The sequence below is a fragment of the Lynx canadensis genome, chromosome B3 (assembly GCF_007474595.2).
Source record: "Lynx canadensis isolate LIC74 chromosome B3, mLynCan4.pri.v2, whole genome shotgun sequence".
Classification (NCBI taxonomy): domain Eukaryota; kingdom Metazoa; phylum Chordata; class Mammalia; order Carnivora; family Felidae; genus Lynx; species Lynx canadensis.
Window position 1 is genome coordinate 4,658,501 of NC_044308.2, and position 22,158 is coordinate 4,680,658.

Sequence of the window (22,158 nt, forward strand, 5' to 3'; positions counted from 1 at the left end):
TACCCTTCCTGGCAGGCCCTGTTCAGCTCTTACCCAACGGAAAGCCTACCAGGACGCTGGTTCCGGGGCGTACAGCCTGGTGTTTAGGTGTTCCTGACGCTTTCTACAAACAGAAACGGCCTTTGCCTTCACGTGGAGGACCCAGAGCTGGACAAGCCCATCCACCCTGACCTGCAATCAAAGCCCAGGACCCACGCCAGGAAGAGTGCGTTTGGACGGGGCGCCCTGGCGTGCCAGCAGCTCGGGGTCAAGGCACCTCAACCCAGCGAGGTGGGGGCGAAACCACCAGCACCTGTGGACCGTATTTCCGAGGACTCAGCCTGGGCTGGGGGCACGCGGTCTTCCGTTCCACATGCGAAACACCCACCCCACCCCACCCCGTCCCACTAGAGAGGGGACCGAGGCACAGAGCACCGGGACGCAGGACGCCAGTCGCGCCTGGAAACAAAGCAGTGAGAAGACCCGACCCTCCGTCCCTGTGCCCTGTTCTGGGGGGTTCGCCTGCGGCCACCGAGGTGTGTTAGAGATGGGGACGGGGGAGGGCGAGGTCCCCGCAAAAGTCCCCAGAGACCGCTTAGGGAGCATGGTTCTCCCGGAGGGACCTCGGTGTCCCGGGGCCCTTCTGCCGCCTCAGCCCAGCTTGTCCTTCACGTGAGTCCTCTGATGGGTGATGAAGTTGGAGCTGTTGCTGAAGCCCTTGCCGCAGTCGGGGCACTTGTAGGGCTTCTCCCCGGTGTGGGTGCGCTGGTGGACGATGAGCACCGAGTTCCAGCTGAAGCCCTTCCCGCACTCGGGGCAGCGGTACGGCTTGTCGCCCAGGTGGGCTCGCTGGTGCATGACGAGGACGGAGCCGCGGCTGAAGCTCTTGCCGCACAGGACGCACCGGTAGGGCCTCTCGCCCGTGTGCGTCCGCCGGTGCGCCGCCAGCTGGGAGCGCTGGCCGAAGCTCTTGCCGCAGTCGCCGCAGCGGTGCGGCTTCTCGCCCGTGTGGATGCGCTGGTGCTTGACGAGGTTGGAGCTCCAGCTGAAGCTCTCCCCGCACGTCAGGCACTCGTAGGGCTTCTCGCCCGTGTGCGTGCCCTGGTGCGCGATGAGGCTGGAGCTCTGGCTGAAGCTCTTGCCGCACTCGCCGCACTTGTAGGGCTTCTCCGGCAGGTGCGTCCTGCGGTGCGTGGCCAGGTTGGAGCTGCGGCTGAAGCTCTTGCCGCACTCGCCGCACCGGTAGGGCTTCTCGCCGGTGTGCGTCCTGCGGTGCGTGATGAGCGCCGAGCTCTGGCTGAACCTCTGCCCGCAGTCGGGGCACCGGTAGGGCTTCTCGCCCGTGTGGATCCGCTGGTGCCGGATCAGGTTGGAGTTGTAGCTGAAGCTCTCCCCGCACTCCTTGCACGCGTACGGCTTCTCGCCGGTGTGGATGCCCTGGTGCGTGTTAAGGCTCGAGCGGTTGCCGAAGCTCTTCCCGCACTCGGGGCACGAGTAGGGCTTCTCCCCCGTGTGGGTCCGCTGGTGGGCGATGAGGTTGGGGCTCCTGCTGAAGCTCTTGCCGCACTCGGCGCACTGGAAGGGCTTCTCCCCCGTGTGGATCCTCTGGTGGGTTATGAGGTTGGCGCTCCGGCTGAAGCTCCTCCCGCAGTCCCTGCATTTGTAAGGCTTCTCCCCCGTGTGCGTGGTCTGGTGTCTGCTGAAGTTGGAGCCGTCGCTGAAGCTCTTCCCGCACTCGCCGCACTTGTAGTACTTCTCCCCCGTGTGGGTCCGCTCGTGCGTGATCAGGTGGGACTTCCGGCTGAAGGTCTTCCCACACTGCGGACACTCGTAGGGCTTCTCCCCCAGGTAGGTGCCCTGAAGGCCGATGAGCCGTCCCACCTCCCGGCCCTGGGCCGCCACCTCCCTGCGGCCCCCGGCCGGGGCCCCTCCCCGGCGCCCCCCGGGGCCACGGTCTCTCTCCAAGTCGCTTTCCCAGCTAGGCCGCTGAGTGCCCGCCCCGTCGGGCCTCTCCGGCAACATCTGCCCTGATTCCGCGTCCTCGAACACATCTTGATTGGAGTTCTCCCCATCCTCGCTCTGGATCTCAAAATCTGAAACAGGGAAGAAAAACACGTTTCTTCAATTTGTACTCAACCTCTTGTAATGATGAGGAAAGGAAAGGAAAGCAGAGTGAAATCTTTTACGAACTAAACTTTGTTTTCAAAGCAGGCTCCACGCTTGGGGCACCTGGGTGGCTCAGTCAGTTAAGTGTCCAACTTGGGCTCGGGTCACGGTCTCCCAGTCCCTGAGTTCGATCCCCACGTGGGGCTCTGTGCTGACAGCTCGGAGCCTGAAGCCCGCTTCAGATTCTGCGTCTCCCTCTCTCTCTGCCCCTCCCCTGCTCACGCACGCTCTCTCTCTCTCTCTCTCTCTCTGTCACAAAAATAAACACTAAAAAAATAAAAATAAATAAAGTAGGTTCCATGCCCAATGCGGAGCTCCAACTCACAACCCTGAGATCAGGAGTCACACGCTCTATTGACTGAGCCAGCCAGGCTCCCCTAAAATTTAAACTAATGAAAATGAAGAGGCCAAGGAATACTCAAAACTTTTAAAAACCACGTGGATTTCTGGGGTGCCTGGGTAGCTCAGTCAGTTAGGCGTCCGACTTCAGCTCAGGTCATGATCTCATGGTTCGTGAGTTTGAGCCCCTCGTTGGGCTCTGTGCTGACGGCTTAGAGCCTGGAGCCCGCTTCAGATTCTGTGTCTCCTTCTCTTTCTGCCCTGCTTGCGCTCTCTCTCTCTGTCTCACAAAAATTTTTTAAAAAGTTAAAAAAAAAAAAAAGAAAGAAAAGAAAAAAACCAGGCTGATTTCCTTTCCTTCTGATTATCTGGTTGTCAGACCTCATACCCATGTGGTAATCACCCAGAATTTCTAAGACTTAAAGATTCGGGTCCCACATCTATATCTGTTTCTCCACTGGGAAATGAAGTCAGGTGGGGATGTGAAAATCCTAATCAAGGGAAAACAACAGGGAACACAATGACCCCCAAAACTCACCGAGGTGCCATACGCCTAACAGGTGCTCAACTAAATTTGGTGAATGAATGAATACGTTTTTCATTGGTGCTGGAGAAATTTCCCTAAAACTCAGTCTCTTTTCAGGGGTGCCTGGGTGGCTTAGTTAAGCATCCAGCTCTTGGTTTCGGCTCAGGTCGTGATTCATGGTTTCATGAGTTCGAGCCCCGCGTCAGGATATTCTCTCACCCTCTCTCTCTGCCCTTTCCCCACTCACGCTGTCTCTTTCTCTCTCTCAAAAATAAATTAAAAAGCTTTTTAAAAAAAGATTATATAATAATCTCATGCATCACACTATGGTGTTAATAATCGAACTAGATTTTAAGTAAGACAGACGAGATAACAGGGCCTCTGCAAAAAGGACTTCCAGGTGTCTATATAGATGACTGGAAGCAAGTGGGCAGTTAAAAGAGCCCTAAAATTTCTCTGCAGTAGAATGGACCTCCCATCGGTAATACAAAGTATCTACCTTCCAGAAACTTGTCAAACTACCGCCCAATACTTATCAAACATTTGGGTGAAAGAAGTCATTCGGGAGGATCGCCAAAAAGACATGCATTCCCTTCCTTTTTTTTCTTTTTTTCAACGTTTATTTATTTTTGGGACAGAGAGAGACAGAGCATGAACGGGGGAGGGGCAGAGAGAGAGGGAGACACAGAATCGGAAACAGGTTCCAGGCTCCGAGCCATCAGCCCAGAGCCTGACGCGGGGCTCGAACTCACGGACCGCGAGATCGTGACCTGGCTGAAGTCGGACGCTTAACCAACTGCGCCACCCAGGCGCCCCAATGCATTCCCTTCCTTAACGGAGAGACTCTGAAGTCTATCCCAGGATCAAACCAGAGCAACGGAGAGCCGTTAGCCTGGATCGCACTGTTCTGATCCTCGCAGAACTGAACCGTGTGTTGATTTAATGACTCTGGCGGATAGTCAGGAGCAGTCTGAGAAGTGTCATCAGAAATTAATGGCTGTCGGGAACGTTACCACTGCCAGGAAGTTGTTGGCAACATTGTTTATACCACACAATGTCCTCTTGATGAGCGAGAAGGAAATTTCCCTGTAACCGAAATTCCCAAAAGAACCACTCTCTGATCAACACATTTGTGTTTGCCTCACACCTCTGGTTACGGCTCCCCCTCTCTGCCTTGCCTGCTTGGAAGCTTGGAGTCAAAAGCTCAGAGAAAGAATACTGGATGTTTGTCCCGCCCCCAATCTGTGTTCTTTCATCTCATTTTCCCCTCCCATTATTTTCTTTTTTGCTATAATTTCCTTGTGCCCCTTTCTTTTTTCTTTCTTTTTTCTGTTCTTTCTTCTTTTCTTTCTCCCTTCCTTCCTTCCCTCCCTCCCCTTTCTTTCTCTTTCTTTTTGGCTAATCTCTGTAACGTTCCAATTTTAGTATATGTGCTACCGAAGCGAGCACCCTTGTGCAGTTTCTGTAAGCTGTCTTTAATTCTTTTTTGGAATTCTGTAGGGTACAGAAGTAAATCAATGATTTATTGATAAGGATGATAGGCTGATTATCCCTAACACCTAACTTAAGACCTCCAGAAAAGAGCAGATCCATCCAGAGCAGGGAAGACAATTAGTAAAATAATTATACAAAGTCCTAGTGACATTCCCATGACTGAAGCTAAGAAATCGTTTCTTTAATTTTTTTTAACGTTTATTTATTTTTGAGACAGAGAGAGACAAAGCATGAACGGGGGAGGGTCAGAGAGAGGAAGACACAGAATCTGAAACAGGCTCCAGGCTCTGTGCTGTCAGCACAGAGCCCGACGCAGGGCTTGAACTCACGGACCGCGAGATCATGACCTGGGCCGAAGTCGGCCGCTTAACTGACTAAGCCACCCAAGCGCCCCAGAAATCATTTATTTAAAGTTAGATGCTTGATTCCATGATTATGAGTTTCTGCAAGGTAAGGTAAATTTCCGTATGTGCACATGATCAAATCTGCCACGCATCCCTCAGGGAGAACCCGGGTTCCAGCCGTGCCATCAGTCAATACTGGCTGAGACTGTATTTAAACTCACAGGCAGACATAAAGGTACATTTCATGCTCACTAACACACACTCTGCTGGTAGTGTGGGGGCCCCTACACCTGCCCTCTGGCCCCAGGTCTCCAGGGACCGGTGCATGTTCCCACGCGGCCAGGACCAGGAGTTCTGCGCGTCCTCGGCTTCCTGCAACGGTTTCCCAAGGTTCTAGCACAGAGGTCTGCCATCACCACCCTTCTACAAGGTCCTCCGGGCAGACGCCCTGCCCTGGTTTATTTTCGGCAAGCCAACACTACCTAAGACATGTTTTTAAAATGACTTTACTAGTTGTTCTCTTCTGAACAAGGACACTAACTAATAAGCTTTTCCGCTGCCTTAAAATCAGAAGAACTGGTTGGTGTGTTCTGGAACGAGCTCAGAAGCAACAGGGAAGATGAACAGAACCCAAACTCCATTTGCAGTGAGATTAGGGAGCAGATTAATCTGCAGACACCAAAATACATACAAGGGCTTCCAAAAACAGCAGAGACCGGGCAGAGGCCGAGGAGGCAGGAAGTGAAGAGAATAAACATGGAAAGTGGGTGCGGGGGGAGTGGGGGGGGGACTAAGGGCAACTGATCTCAATAAGCTCAGAAAGTCACTTCCTGAAGGTCAGGGACTCACCCTCAAGAGCAACAGTGCATGTGGGACCTGGGCAAGCGGGGCTGGCTTCGGGAGGTCAGGCTGCAACCAGAATCATCCACGAGCCACCTATGCAGGGAGCGTCTGTTTCTGCGAAGCGGAGAAGGAGAGAGCCTCTGACCCTCACATTAATCATGGGAATTATTCCTGAGAAAGCGACATAGGTCACGCGTTAAAACAACACTAAGCAAAGCATCTGCCCGTAGGAAGGCCGGCTGCGAAGTGAACGGTCGAGAAAGAGCTGGAGCGAGAAAGAGCCGGAGCGGTGGCGGCAGGGCTCCGGGAGGCAGGGGAAGTCCGGAGACGAGAGGACAAGATGAGGACACAAAGGAAAAGAGGCAGACGGGAAAGCTCAGAAAGGGGGAAGGGGACCCAAATGAGAAAAGCAGTGAAAAGAAGGGGACAGAGAGGACGAGGGGATTAAAGAGAAGGGCGGAAACGGACAAAAGGAGAGGCCACACGCACAGAACTGGAGTTAGCGAGGAAAGGGAACTAAACCAAGGAACAGAACAAACACTAAAAGTGTAACCAATGAAGCTACAAGGACCCTTGAAAGGTGCGCTGTGTCAGGAAAACCAGCCCAGAGTGGTTAGCGACGAGACGGGACAACAAGGCCCCAATCACTCACATGGGGGAGGAGAACCAGCTGGGCTGAGACTTCTCCACGGGGACATTCAGCGCCTCAGGCGGCAAGAGCCGCGAGGCAGCCCAGGAAAGCAAAGGTGGGCCGGGGATCTCGTGTTCAACAAAACCCCCAAGGATCAGGCCTGCAGGCAAACAGCGCTGAATCTGCACAAAGTCACAGAATGTGGGTCCTAGGAGCCCTTCTTGAAGAAACTACCAGGAGGTGAGCTTCGGTCAACCAACAGATGAAGGCAACCCTGGAGCAAAAGGGCTGGGGATGAACGCCTGATAGCAAGTCTCACACTACTGGGGCGATTACGATGAGAAAAGAGAACGTCAAGGTTACAGAGTGGCGCAGAAGTGATACTTTAGCCAAAATCGGGGCTGAGAGAAGGTGGGTGGGAGACGGGACGTGTTCACTGATTGCCTCATCTGGATACCCAGGAATTCAAAGCGCATCACTAAAAATTGGCAAATTGTGCACTCAAAGTGTGTCTTTATCAGTACAAAAACGGGCGCCTGGGTGGCTCGGTAGGTTAAGTGTCCGACTTCGGCTCACGTCATGATCTCGCAGTCCGTAAGTCAGGCTTTGTGCTGACAGCTCAGAGCCTAGAGCCTGGAACCTGCTTTGGATTCTGTGTCTCCCTCTCTCTCTGCCCCTCCCCTACTCGCCCTCTATCTCTCTCAAAAATAAGTAAACATTAAAAAAATTTTTTTTAATAAATAAACGTTAAGGAGCGCCTGGCTGGCTTGGTCAGTGGAGCGTGCGACTCTTGATCTCGGGGTTGTGAGTTCGAGCACCATGTTGGATGTAGAGATTACTTAAAAAAAAAAAAAAAAAAAAAAAAAAAAACTTGAAAAAAATTTAAGATTAATGAGTAAAATCAGGGGTGGGGAGGAGAGGGACTATCTTTGCCAGATGTTAAAACCTATTACCAAATCTCAAGAATGAAAATATAAATTGACAATAAGACCAACAAAACAACACAGTAACTCTAGAAATAGACTCAAGGACATGTGAATTCAGAATTTGATGCAGGTGTCACATGAAAAGACAGACAAGTGGAAGGGAAACAAGAATCCGTATGACTCTGGGACTTTAACGTATGATAAAGGCAGCCTCTCAAATCCGTGGAGAAGAAACACGACATTGAGTAAATGAAGCTGGACGACTGATTAGGCCACATGCAAAAATCTGAGTTGGATCCCATACCAGGAAAAATCCCAACTAGATCGAAGATTTAAATGTAAACAAAACAAAAACAGTGTCAAACAATTAGATGAAAATATGAGAGAATTCCCTTATAATAGGAAAGCTTTTAAATTTTTTTTTTAACGTTTATTTATTTTTGAGACAGAGAGAGACACAGCATGAACAGGGGAGGGGCAGAGAGAGAGGGAAACAGAATCAGAAGCAGGCTCCGAGCCATCAGCCCAGAGCCCGACGCGGGGCTCGAACTCGCAGACTGTGAGATCGTGACCTGAGCTGAAGTCGGACGCTTAACCGACTGAGCCACCCAGGCACCCCTGGGAAAGCTTTTAAAAGTGATGCTTAACTTTATGTGATTATCTTCTGTCACCTCATTACACCCCCTCCCGCTGTCTGCAGCTTAAGAACCAGTCCTATCCCCCTTTACTAGACAAAGAGGCAAGACTGTGATATTCCAGGAAAGGCCAGAGGAGGGATGGGAGTTCTTTAAAAGCTGCTCTCTGATAGCAGAGAGGCACAGGAGCAATTCTGAAAGACAGAAGAGTGGCCCTTCCAGTGATCTGCCTTCACAAGGGCCTCCACGACAATCACCGAGGTGGGAAGGATGAAGGATCCTGGCCCCTTCCGAGCATCTCCTCAAGAAAGACGGGCACGGGTGAAGTCAAAAGAGTACAAAGTAGGGGTGCCCGGGTGGTTCCGTCAGTTAAGCGCCCAACTCTTGACCTCAGCTCAGGTCTGGATCTCAGGGTCGTGAGTTCAAGCCCCGCGCTGGGTTCCACGCTGGGTTCCACACGCTGGACATGCAGCCTACTCAAAAAAAAAAAAAAAAAAAGTACAAAGTAGAGTGCATTTGAGCTCAGGCAGCTCCCTCCTTTTTTTATTGGTGGCCAATGAAGAGCATGAAGATTCAGAAACGGCTAGGTCAGATGCACGGGGAGTGTCTTCACCAACACGTGATGCGTGGGGCGGGAAGAGCCGGTCCGGGCTGGGAATCTTCTTTCCAAAGGAACTTCACGAGTCGACATCGTATCTTCTATTATAAGATGCCAAGAGGAGCATATTCTGCCGATGTGGCTGCAAAGAGGGAGGCTGGCAGGAAGGAAGGAGGATGTGGTAGGAAGGCCCAGATCTCCAGGGCAGAAAACTCCAGAGATGAGTCAGGTGTTAAGGAAATAAGGAAGAGAGGGTCACATTTTCTAAATAACTTCTCTCCCCTAAAACTACTGAAGTAGCAAAGAAGTTACTTTATCTATGTGGAGACTTTAAAACGAAGGTTTTGGACTGTCCTGTGCAGTTTAAGAACTGATGAGCCTCACATACACTCTTTATTCAGATTATGCTATTTTCAGACAGTGTGAAGTACTGTGAAAGCAATAAAATAGGGTAATGTGAAAGCCAGCGACCAGAGGGCCCCCCTGAGAAGCTGATATCTGGCCAAGATGGGAACATTGGTCTAACTGACTTTTTCTTTTTTGATATTTATTTATTTGGGGGGGGGGGAATGCAGAGAGAGAGGGAGACAGAGGATCTGAAGCTGGCTCTGTGCTGACAGCAGAGAGCCCGACATGGAGCTCGAACTCACGAACCGTGAGATCATGACCTGAGTCCAAGTCGGACACTGAACCGACTGAGCCACCTAGGTGCTCCTCTGAATGACTTTTTCTTTTTGTAAAAACAAAAAAAAATTTTTTTAACATTTATTTATTATTGAGAGACAGAGAGACACAGAGCATGAGCAGGGGAGGGGCCGAGAGATGGAGAGACACAGAATCTGAAACAGGCTCCAGGCTCTGAGCTGTCAGCACAGAGCCCAACGCGAGAGGCTCGAACTCACGAACCGCGAGATCATGACCCGAGCCGAAGTCGGACGCTTAACCGACTGAGCCACCCAGGCGCCCCTGAATGACTTTTTCTTAAGTAAACTTTACGCACAATGTGGGGCTCAAACTCATGACCCTGATATTAAGGGTTGCATGCTTCAGCAGCTGAGCCAGCCATGTGCCCCTCCTCTAACTGACCTTAACAGTTATCTGTACAGTATCGACCCAGTTGATTTATTCATATGCTTCACTGTAAACACAATTAGCAAGCTTGTTCCTCTTGGATATAGCGCTTAATTACCCACTTACTAACAGCGCCATATATATTTGTCTGTGACTAACTTCAGGTTTTAGAAAGTATAAAAAGTTTGTCAAAAATGCACCCCTGAGGGGCGCCTGGGTGGCTCAGTCAGTTAAGCCTCTGACTTCGGCTCAGATCATGATCTCACAGTTCGCGAGTTCTAGCCCCGCATGGGGCTCTGCACTGACAGCTCGGAACCTGGGGCCTGCTTCGGATTCTGAGAGTGTGTCTCTCTCTGTCCCTCCCCTGCTTGTGCACACCTGCTCTTTCTCTCTCTCAAAAATAAATAAATAACATACACTTTTTGAAAAATGCATCCCCAAGACAGACTTCAAATTTATGGTTCTCTCCCTGTGCGCTGCTGGTGGGAATGTAAAATCGTGCAGCCACTGTGGAAAACAGTGTGGCGGTTCCCCCCCAAAATTAAACATAGGATCACCACATGATCTAATAATTCTACATCTGGATCTTTACCCAAAAGAACTGAAAGCAGGGACGCAAATAGGTATTCTTACATCCATGTTCATGCATTGCTCGTAACAACCAAATGTTGAAAACAACCCACACATCTATCAACAAATGAGTGAATGAAATATTATTCGACCTTGCAAAGGAATAAAACTCTGACCCATGCTTCTACACGGATGAACCCTGAGGACATTGTGCTAAATGGAGTAATAAGCCAGACACAAAAAGATAAATGTTGTGTGATTCCTCTATATGAGGTTCCTGGAGGAAGTTTATCATAGGGACAGAAAGGACAATGGTCACCAGGGGCCGCGGGGGAAGAAGGAATGGGGTGTTACTGTTCAATGAGCACAGAGTTTCAGCTCGAGAAAAGGAAGAAGTTCTGAAGATGAATGATGGTGGTGACAATTGTACCACAATATGAATATATTTAATGTCAGTGAACTGTACACATAAAAGTGATTAAAACGGCGGGCCACCTGGGTGGCTCAGTCGGTTGGGCGTCCGACATTGACTCAGGTCATGATCTCATGGTCGTGGGGTCGAGCCCTATGTCAGGCTCTGTGCTGACAGCTCAGAGCCTGGAAGCCTGTTTCAGATTTGTGTCTCTCTCTCTCTCTCTCTCTCTCTCTCTCTGCCCCTCCCCCGCTCACGTTCTGTCTCAGTCTCTCAAAAATAAATGAACGTTAAAAAAATTTTTTTTATGGTTAAAATGGCAAATTTTATATTCTGTAAATTTTATCACACTAAAAAAAAAAGAATATATGGCTCACCTCTATCAAATTTAAAATAGGTGACATTACCTCCTAATTCTGAAGTTAATTTTAAAAGATTAAATAAGGGGCGCCTGGGTGGCGCAGTCGGTTAGGCGTCCGACTTCAGCCAGGTCACGATCTCACGGTCCGGGAGTTCGAGCCCCGCGTCAGGCTCTGGGCTGATGGCTCAGAGCCTGGAGCCTGTTTCCGATTCTGTGTCTCCCTCTCTCTCTGCCCCTCCCCCGTTCATGCTCTGTCTCTCTCTGTCCCAAAAATAAATAAACATTGAAAAAAAAAATTAAAAAAAAAAAAAGATTAAATAAATGCTCAGAAAGGCAGAGAATTCTCAGAAGCATGCTATTAAGTTTCAGATGGTCCAGTAGGCAAAAGAATAGTATTTTGTTGTAATGAGTATTTGCCTGATCATTCCTAAGGTTGAACATCTGGTTTCATAAAGTTACAATTTACTTTTCATTTCTAAATTGCCGGTTCATATCTTTTATTTATTAATTTGGAGAGAGAGAGAGAAAGAGCTCACATGCATGAACTGGGGAGAGGCAGAAAGAAGGAGAGAGAGTCCCACGCAAGCTCCGAGCTGATAGCTCCACTGGGGGTGTGTGTGGGAGCCTCGATCCCGTGACCCACGAGACCATGACCTGAGCCGAAATCAAGAGTTAGACGCTCAACCGACTGAGTCACCCATGCACACCCCCGACCATGCATATCTTTTAATTACCTTTCATTGTTCTGGGTTGACTTTTCTTATGATTACAGAACCTCTCACAGATCAAGGATCTTGGGCGCTTATCTGCTACACCGCAGACTTTGCTGCAAATATTTCCAGTTGGTGCACTGTTTTTTAACTTTGTGCATAGTACCTTTTTTACACAAAGGACTTTTCTGTTTTCCTGTGTCCAATCCATCTTTGAAGATTGCTGTCTTGCTTAAGAAGGCCTTCTCCACCACAAGATTATAAAAAGATTCTCCTACGTGTCATTCCAGGTCTTTTAAAGTAGAGAGCTAGAATCCATCTGGACTTTATTTTTGTCACTTGTGAGGCAGTATCTATTTCTGTGTAAGTTATGAAATAAGGATCCAATGTTAGTTTTTTCAAAATGGCGAGACCACCGTCCAAATACCATTCACTGAACAGTTCTCGAATTGCCATATGACCTTTTTCTTCCCTTCTGGGTTACTGAACAAAAGCTGCAGGCCAAGCTCAGGCGACAGCAATGGTTCCTGGATTTTCCCACCCAGGACACAGGCTCTAGACTCACGTGCACAGCACATCCCCGCTGGGGTTCACAGGGCCGTGCATGACCCCTGCCTGGCCAGACGCCTCCTCTTTCTCTCTCACACCAGAAAGCATCACACAGCGAGTGTGCAGAAAACAGCTATCAGTAGGGAGATAAACCTGAATTTACTGTAATTCATTTACAACAATGAAATAAATTAGTCACAGGCTTTGGCACTTTAGCATGCGTTAGGCTTCCAATTCTGGTAAAGCCCCTCCCACCTGACTGCGACACCACGACACCACCGACACCATCGTCAGAGCCATTGGTCGAAAACGCAGGCGTTGACCGGGCTACAGCTTGGGGCCCAGTCGAGCTCCCCCATCGGAGCGCTGTCCTGGCAAGCCTGACAGGAACCTGCTCACGCCTGAGCGACTGGGAGCGCTGTTTCTGTTCCACCTCCACTCGGGCCGCTTGAAAGCTTAACCGCTGATAAAACCGGCAGTGAGCTCTGTTAGCAGTTTAAACGAGTGACTGCCGAACATCCTACAGGTATGACATTCCATCTAAGAGCTCTGTGTGGTACACATTTCAGATATTTACGTGAATTACAGGTGATTTTTGTTTTGAGGCTGAGAATCGTAGCTTTATTTATTTTTTTACTTTTTAATGTTTGTTTCTTTTTGGGAGACAGAGAGACACAGCGTTGAGTGGGAGAGGGACAGAAAGGGAGGGAGACACAGAATCCGAAGCCGGCTCCAGGCTCCGAGCTGTCAGCACAGAGCCCGACATGGGCTCAGACCCACAAACTGCGATATTGTGATCTGAGCCGAGGTCAGCCGCTCAACCGACTGAGCCACCCAGGCACCCCAAGAATCGTAGCTTTAAAAAGACAGACACCTTCTGACTTTCCAACACTCTCTGCTCTCCTTTTTTTTTTTTTTTAACGTTTTATTTATTTTTAATTTTTTTTAACGTTTTATTTATTTTTGAGATAGAGAGAGACAGAGCATGAACGGGGGAGGGGCAGAGAGAGGGGGAGACACAGAATGGAAGCAGGCTCCAGGCTCCGAGCCATCAGCCCAGAGCCCGACGCGGGGCTCGAACTCACGGACCGCGAGATCGTGACCTGAGCTGAAGTCGGACGCTCAACCGACTGAGCCACCCAGGCGCCCCAACGTTTTATTTCTTTTTGAGACAGGGAGAGACAGAGCATGAACGGGGGAGGGTCAGAGAGAGGGAGACACAGAATCTGAAACAGGCTCCAGGCTCTGAGCTGTCAGCACAAAGCCCGATGCGGGGCTCGAACTCACGGACCGCGAGATCATGACCTGAGCCGAAGTCGGCCGCTTAACCGACTGAGCCACCCAGGTGCCCCTCTGCTCTCCTTCTTAAGAAAAACGAATGTATTTGCTCTGTTGTCATAAAGGGAGCATTTTGCTGTGGCAGAAAACTCAGAATAGGTCACCTGTTGCCTGTGCTCAGAAGCCAGATGATTCTAAAGATGGCTGGAGAGGTCAGCCGTGACTCTGGCTCGACTGTTGGACAAGAGTAGGTCTGAAGTGGACAACCTCCAGTGCTCTCTAAGCCAGAGCAGAGCCTCTCAAACTTCCAAGTGCAGACGAACCACCTGGAGTTCTCGAATGCAGATTTGGCTTCACTTGGGTTGGGGTGAGACTGAGTGTACCTTTCTAACAAGCACCGGGTGATTCCAGTATCTTTGGTCCACGGACCACACTTTGAGTAACCAGGCTCTAAGCAGTGGTTCTGAAATTTTGCTGCAGCTTAGGACCACTCGGGAGCTTTCCAAACTTCCTTGCCTGGGCCACACCTCATGGCAACTGAATCAGAAAATCAGAATCCCTGGGAGTGGGCTCTGGGACCCCAAGTGGTTCCCAAGTGTGGTCAAGTTTGAGAACCAGAGGTGTAGCATGGTGGCCCGCGAAGTGGAGACAGCATCAGGATCGCTCGGGGGGCTTGTTAAACCCCCCATGCTCAAAGTTTCCGGTTCCATCGGTCCGGGGTGGGGCCCAGGAATTTCGTTTCTAACACATTTCCAGATGACGCTGATGCTGCTGGGCCAGGGACCACACGTTGCACTGATGGTCAGAGGACTGATCTATCAGGAATTTATCCATCTTGAGCCCAGTAATTTCCCTTTGCTCCCTTCTCATGTCAGCAGTCTCTTTTTTGGGTGATGGAGCTTCTGTGGGATAAAATCTATGTATCAGGAGAGAAGCAGTTCCCCTTTCCTCTGATGTAGCACCAACACGGTAGTGGGGAGTCTGGGGAAGGCCACCGTAGGCTCCAACAGTGTCTGCTTACCTCTTACAGAAAGTTGGATGAAACCTGGGTAGAGCAATTACAGAACAGCACTGGGTCAAACTGCCTCAATTCTACAGTGACTAGGGACGCCTGGGGGGCTTAGCTGGTTGAGTGTCCCACCTTCGGTTCAGGTTGTGATCTCACAGTTGGTGGGTCCGAGCCCTGAGTCGGGCTCGCTGCTGCCAGCGCAGAGCCTGCTTCAGATTCTCTGTCTCCCCCTCTCTCTGTTCCTTACCCCGCTTCCGCGCTCTCAAAAATAAATAAACATTTAAAAATATAAAAATAAAACAAAAGCTTAGCACGGCTTCCTCAAGGAGAGGCAGAAAGCCTGGAATGAAGAAGCTGTCTGCCTCCTTCGTGGACTGTGCAGGGGAGCGTCTCCACACCTGCAGATGGGCAGGAAGGATTTACTTATTCATACCAATAACACTTCGTGAGTTCCCATTGTGAGTGGGGCACTGTGCGCAGTGCTGAGGGAGAAGGAAGGAAAGGAAAGAGGGAAGGAAGGAAGGAAGGAAGGAAGGAAGGAAGGAAGGAAGGAAGGAAGGAAGGAAGAAAGGAAGGAAGGGAGGGAGGGAGGGAGGGAGGAAGGAAGGGAGGAAAGACGGAAGGAAGGAAAGGAAAGGAAGGAAAGGAAAGGAAGGAAGGGTAGGACAGAGGGAGGGAAAGGAAAGGAAAGAGGTTCCATGCCTTCTGGGATTTTATAGGTTCCTAGAAGAACTAAGTCAACCCTTCACATAACCGGAAAACAACATGGAACATAATCAAAAGCTAAAGGACAAGGAGGTTCCAAACGCCCTGGGGGAGATGGTTTCTGGAAGACATGATCAGGGACGCTCTTGGGTGGCTGGACCTGGGGACAGGAAGAGGCACCAGAAGTAAGGACAGCTTTATGGAGGGTATCTCCAAGGGTATGCAGTCAAAGGACTCCCGGGGTTTTCTCACACAGGGACGGGACAAAGCCATTCCAACTCAAAATTCAGGAGCACAGATGAACGCTAGAAAGCACCAGCTACGTTCAAGGAACAGCAAGATCTGGTGTGAATGGAGCAGGGGCAGTGACGTGATGACCGAGGGCAGCCGCAGGGCAGGTCACACAAAGCCCCGGTCCCGGGCCGAAGAAAGAGGTTGTGCCGGATTTGGAGACACGGGGGGGAACTCACGACGAGTTTTCAGCAGGAGAGCGCCCGATCACTCAGGTGGGACTGGAACAGGGGCAAGGACGGGGAAGAAGCCATGCCTGCTACGGGGGTGCCAGTGAGAAATACCAAGGGCCTGGCTCAGGGCTGTGAATGGGGACGAAAGTGTCCTTGGGAAACACAAGGAGAGATGAGTGTTACCACCTCAGCTATTCACACAAGTCCTGTCTTAACTGAACTTATAAGAACCTTCAAATGTGAGTACCTAGATGTGCCTGGTAGTGAAACATTAAATAACCACTGTCTAACCAGGCCTTGCAATGTCCGGTGCTGGATAAACGTGTCCAAAGGTCCCGAGCTGCACAAACAGAACGGAGGTCAAGTGGTCTTACGCTGAATAAATGAGAAGGGACAGAGATGATCACAGGTGTACCTCTGAGTAATCACCGGAGGGGGGGGGGGCACGAGGAGGGCAGACAACTTTATGAAATGAATGGAGACCAACAAAGCCGATCGCAAGGGCAGAAGACAGAGGACTGAAGAACCCATCTTGGATGTTCCGGGGCTGATAAGAGGCACAAAGCCCTGCAGCAAGCCAGGTGGGGAGGGTCGTAGCAGGGGGTGCCTGTAACCACCTCAGACACCTGCCGAGACCTGACCCTCTGTCTTGTGACTTCCCCAACTAAACAACCCAGGGGTCACTCCCCAGCCCTCAACCCCTCTGGCCTCTCCACAGCCTCAGACCGAAGAGCCTGAAGTTCATCACAAGCTTGTCACATCCGTCAAGAGGCAGGTAAGTTAAGTTTTCAGGATAGGGTGACAGATTTTTGGTTTTGTTTTCTTAAATAGGAAGAGTAAGATTGAAAGTTATTTTCCAGGGCCAAAGAAACTCAGGTACTTCGCTTCAAATAAAACCTACCGAACACGAGGGTATTCACTTTCAAGTGCCCCCGTCTCTGTAAAGACAGCTTTCATACTATTCTTCCTTTCGGGTCTTATACTCTAATATAAACTTCTGCCTGCTGCTCAAAAAACAAAACAACGCGAAAGAAAAAACCACGAAACACACACAGAAGCACACAGACCAGAGCGCGAATCCCGGCCCCAGCACTTGGCAGCTCGTGCGACACTGAGTAAGGCCTTGACCTGGTGGAGCTTCCATTTCCTCATCTGCAACAGGACAGCGGCCCCCAGGATTGCCAGTGAGATGGCCACGTAAGGTGCCCAGGGCAGGGCTGGGCTCACAGTGGGCCCTTGACCTCAGCCCCTTTCTCCAAAAGACGGCTTTACTCATACCTCCCACGTCCCTAGGCATTGTCACAACCTCTCCTCCCAAACCACCTTCCTTTCCTTCTCTTCTCTTCCAGTCTGAATCCTCCGGACTAGACACCTCTGAGTCAGCCCCTTTGTCTTCATCCTCGCCTGTGTCCGCTCTTTCCAACCCCTCGCTGGGAACTATCGCTTTGCACCACATCTGTGACGAAATGCTTAAGAACGTGAACCATGTCCTCAGACCCGTGAGTTCGAATCCTGATTTGGCCTTGTACTCACTGCGTGATCTTCGGGGAGTCACTCGGTTTCTCTGGTGATAACAATCTCGCTTCTCTCCCAAGATGGTGAAGGGTCTGTTGAGTTTTGCATCGTAAATACTAGGCACAGGGCCCGGACCAGAAAAGACTCCATAAACGCTAACCAGTGTTACTCTCAGTTCACTTTAGGTGTGTCCGGTCTCCTCCCCTTCTCCAGCTGTCCCCACCTCAGCCCAGCCAAGGCCCGGCTGCTGTCCTGTCACCAGCGTCTCCCTACTCGAATCAAACCTACTTCCTGTTACCAAACTCCGCTTCCTCCCGTGCTTGGGCTCTAGTTCAAGAACCTGCTGAGGCCAGCGACATCCAGTCCAAGCCCACCCTGCCCCCGTGCTCCACATCCTACCGCTTCCTAAAAACACACTTTCTTAATTTTTTTTTTTTCAACGTTTATTTATTTTTGGGACAGAGAGAGACAGAGCATGAACGGGGGAGGGGCAGAGAGAGAGGGAGACACAGAATCGGAAACAGGCTCCAGGCTCCGAGCCATCAGCCCAGAGCCCGACGCGGGGCTCGAACTCCCGGACCGCGAGATCGTGACCTGGCTGAAGTCGGACGCTTAACCGACTGCGCCACGCAGGCGCCCCTAAAAACACACTTTCTACTCCAACCAGCGGGCCTCCCTTACTGTCACCTGAACCAGCGAGCTTCGTGCCAACCCCTCCCCGCCGCCCTGCACCTTTTCCAAATTCCACTCCAGCCGACGACCTCCCGCTCCAGTCCCACATCCTCCCTGACCTCTCCCGTCCTCTGCTCTCTCTGAACGTCTACGGTTCTGGGCAGTGCAAAGGCAGCCACGATCGACGGGTCCTGGAGCAGCCTAAAGGAAGGCATTTGGTAAGCAGGGAGCTCAGTCCACAACCGAAGCCCCGAACGGAGACAGAGTAGTGAAATGGCATGTCTGCGTCCCAGAAGGTATCGCTAACACAAGAGACAAGTATGTTAACTGTTGCCAATGGCCCGGGATGACTTTAAGAGACAGTTCCTAGGCATTAGCTGGCTTACTCGTCACTGATCTTGGTTTCATAAAAATAATCACTCTTTGAACATAGGATTATCTGGTTTTTCTAATTGCTGGCACTGCAAATATTTGAACGTTTATTGCACAACCAAGGGAAGGTGCCAAGGGGGGTGGTTTACTCGGTCTCCAGCCGCCCTCCTCCCCCACCTCCACCGGCTTCCCACCCTCGCCAAATAAGCACAGACATAAAAACTGTGCTTACTGCACAGAGCTCCGAGCGTAGTCCTGTGAAATTCTGGAATTGTCACTGCACACAACAAGGGCGTTAAACGGGGTGACAGCGTTCTGACCGCCCGCAGACAGAGGAGGAGAATGGGCTGCACCGGGCTCCGTCCTGGACGCCACGTTCTCCTCTGCCACAAACACCACACTCCCCCTCGTCGGAGGCATGTGCCCACCCTCCCGGTGAGGCCCGGCGTCTTACCACCGTCCCGAAGGGTCTGCGTCAGGTCCTCCACCAGGGCCACGGCCTCCTCGCCGCTTTCGGGCCGGTGCTCTTGCAGCCAGGCCTGGATTTCTCTGGGGAGCACCGTCAGCATCTGTTCCTTGGTGTGCACCTCCGGCCTCAGCCAGCGCCGACAGAGCTCCCGAAGGCGGCCAAGCGCACCCTGAGGCCCTCCAGCAGCCTCCCCGTGGGGGCTGCCCTTGCCGGCGCTCTCGGACTCAGGGCCATCCTCCTGAAGTACAGCTTCCTGCACCCAAGAGTCGTCCTCCAGGATCATGGTGGTGACCTCCTCCTGTTCATCTTCCTCGTGAGGCGCCTGGACCAAGGGGCTCAAGGGAGTGCTTACTCTCGGCCCCTCTGCAGCCATCATCCACCTTCCTGAGGCAATCCCGCAGGCTTCGAGCCTTGAACGTCAGTCTTCTAGAGCCAGGCTCGTCTGAGAAGACACCTCCGTCCTCAAATTTCAACAAGTTGTCTGGCTGAGAAATGAGAAAAGGGAACCACAGTCAATAAGCAGACTGTCCTACAGGGATCTAACTCACAGCAGCCCAGGTCAGGCCACCAAGTGATTCTTACCTCCACAGATGAGCAGAAGTTTCCTGCCTCTCTTAAAGGAAAAATGGCTTATTCCTGAAAACTTTTCTACGGCAATAGATGAATCACAAGCACAAGCACTTTTCTTTCCAAAAGCAGGAGTATCAGAAATCCAAAGCCCTCCGAAGAACCCAGGACTGAGTTACTCTGCCCTGAATCAGTTCAAACTTGCTGCGGAATGACCTTGACCTAACACACAACTTAGTCACTTAACTTCAGGGACCATCCTTCTTACGGGGACATCTTCAGGATTGGCAATGGATCAGGTGTGAAGATACTGTGAGCCTTGCTGGAAGGAAGGCAATACCTTAACTGCATTATTACCATAGAAATATGAAGTTTTAAAAAAATAAACAGCAATGCTTCGATTAAAATTATAAATGAGAAAAAAAGTATGAAGTTTTAAAATGTTCATTCTCCTCAATGCAGACTCGGCCCCTCAGGAATTTATCTTTAAAAATAATCATCTTTGTAAAGAAAAATATATTTGCAAGGAAACAAAACCGTGGCATTGTTCCTAATTGCAAAACAAACCTGACGTTTTAAAAATCCAGCAGCAGAGGAATAGTGAATTATGGCACAGCCACACAGTAAAATATATTTATTTTATGCCAATTTTTTAAAAAACATGCTGATTTAATAATGGTTACCTTGGGGCAGGGGTACTGACTGAGAAGGGGCTCAACAAAGCCTTTGGGGTGCTAGAAACGTTCTGCACATTGATTTGATGATGGTTGCACAAAACATACATATGAAATCTCAGGTTTGTGCATTCTGCTGTAGTTTCAAATATTTTAAAAAATTATGCTGACAAAGATTATTATTAACCATCAATAATCTGGGATAATCTTCATAAATATGAAAATTATGGAAAAAAACACACCTAGCAAAACAGAAACACTAGACAAAGTATGACCCCAAATCCCTTTAAAAATGAACACGTACACAAGGCAAAAAAGAAAACAAAACAAAAACTTGGGACGTTAATTACACAAGGTGTTGGGAGCGGTGAAATTACTACTCAAAGACTATAAAAGGGAAAATTATTCTTTAAAAATCATTACTATATCGTAAAGACTCAGATAACAACCCTCCTCCCCGCCCCCCCCCCAAAAAAGGGAAAACTGGGAAGGAAAAACTAAAAAAAAGAAAAAAGAAGAAGAAGAAGGAAAAAAAGAAGAAGAAAGCTAGTGGGAACACTGAAGCTCTCAATGTGTTATTTACCAAAGGGCTAGAAGAGGCACAGGTATAACAGAAGTCCTGCTTGGGAGCCCGGGAAAACTGCACCCGGTGAGCTCATTCGCTTTCGGACCCGGGCAAGACACGCCCCCTCGGAAGCTCAGTTTCCCCATCCGTGAAACCAGGAGCTGAGCGGGACGCCGTCCAGCGTGCCTTCCAGTCCCAATCCCGCGCCCCTGACTGAACTTGCAGGCAGCTCACCGCCCGCGAGCAAGGTTCGGGTGCGTTCGCCGAGCGGACCCCAGGCGTCCCACCCTGGGACCCCGGCCCACTGTCGCGGACAGCGCCCCCGACGCCCCTCCCCCAGCAGGACTGCCCGCACTGGCTCCAGGCCCGTTATTCCCTTGCTGCGGGCTACTTCCCCGGCCCGCGCCGCTCCCGGCCCGTCTCTCCGGGCTCACCTCTCGGGAGACCAGATCGGGCTTCCGCAGCCACTCCGTACGCAAAAGCGCCCCCGGGCACAACACGACCCCTCCGGATCCACCGCGGCTCGAGCCCGAGGGGCACCGAGAACAATGGACGGGAGAGGCCCGCCCCCCACCGCGCTTATTGGCCGCCGAGAACGGCCCCTGGAAATCCTGCTCTTCTACTGGTTCTCCTGAGACGGCCAGAGGGAGGAGGCTGGGCCGAGGGCATTGTGGGAGTCGTAGTCCACAGCGGCGGCCCGGGCCGCGGGCTGGGAGCGCCGCTCAGCGTGGACGGCCCTGGCAGTGCGGCAGGCCAATCCGCGGACCGGCCCTCAGGACCCCAGGGTGGACCAGAGCTGTGACCTGATGCGGGTCATTTCACTTCCCGAAGGCCTCCGCGTACTTGCCTATAAAAAATGAAAGTTGTGTGGAGGGGACTGCGTGGCAAGGCATGTTGTCAGGCGCCTCCGAAGGCTGTGCCCGGAGCAGGCGGGAGTCCGCCGGGGAAAAGCACCCCCCTCCCCGCGGCTGCCCGAGCCCGGCGCCCCCTCCCTCAACCTGCAAGTCCACGGTCGCACCTGGCCTCGGCACACCCCTTTGTTTTCGCACGTGGCGTTCCTGCTGGAGGCAAGTCCCCGCCTCTTCTGCCACCGAAGAACTCCCTTCTTTCGTCCACCTGGTCTTCTCGGAGCCTGCCCCATCATCACCTCCCCGGGCGCGGACGCCGCGCCCAGCACACCTGTTCCACGGCTCGGTGTCAGTCACCGACGCCAGCGCCGCTCACCGTGGGTCTCAGCCCTGGGAGGTGAGAGTGGGAGATCTGCCTCTGTCCTTCCCACAGTTGGCGCCCTCGAAGAAAGGACTGCCCCAACACCGCCTGCCAACAGGTGAGAAACCCTCTGGAAACCCAAGGGGGAAATATGAGGATGGGAACAAACACGCTGTCAGTGGTCTGTGATGCGACAATTGTGAATGCTTTTATTATGCAGACCAGTCACTGGAGGCGCACAAGCAAATGACTACATTTGTTGCTTTAATTTTTAATTTATATTTCATTTCACTTTTATGAAACTACATGAGTAGTTGAAAGATGTTTTATGTTTATTTGGATAATTTTAATCTCCTTTTCTGTGAACTGAGAGATATCAGTGAATGAATATCTTCCCATGGTTTTTTTTTTTTTTTTTCTTTTTCTTTTGATCCAATAGTTAAGATACAATGTTCTATGTTTCAGGTATACAATATATGGCTTCAACGATTCCATACATTACTCA

General features: G+C 50.9%; 1 protein-coding gene across 1 annotated transcript; it reads right to left on the minus strand.

Moving 5' to 3' along the window:
- Positions 1 to 387: 387 nt before the first annotated feature.
- On the minus strand, positions 388 to 20,992 carry ZSCAN2 (zinc finger and SCAN domain containing 2). Its single transcript, XM_036064277.1, has 3 exons — positions 20,879 to 20,992; positions 18,624 to 19,123; positions 388 to 2,072 (listed from the first exon to the last, which is right to left on the minus strand). The coding sequence occupies exons 2-3, from the start codon at positions 19,012 to 19,014 to the stop codon at positions 631 to 633; spliced, it is 1,833 nt and encodes a 610-aa protein (XP_035920170.1). The 5' UTR covers positions 19,015 to 19,123; positions 20,879 to 20,992; the 3' UTR covers positions 388 to 630.
- Positions 20,993 to 22,158: the final 1,166 nt, after the last annotated feature.

Excerpts from the sequence above, each read along its gene's own strand:
- ZSCAN2 (XM_036064277.1), bottom strand. The coding sequence starts at position 19,014 with ATGATGGCTGCAGAGGGGCCGAGAGTAAGCACTCCCTTGAGCCCCTTG. Across the intron at positions 2,073-18,623 it reads GCAGACCCTTCGGGACGGTG|ATTTTGAGATCCAGAGCGAG; the intron begins GTAAGACGCCGG and ends TCCCTGTTTCAG.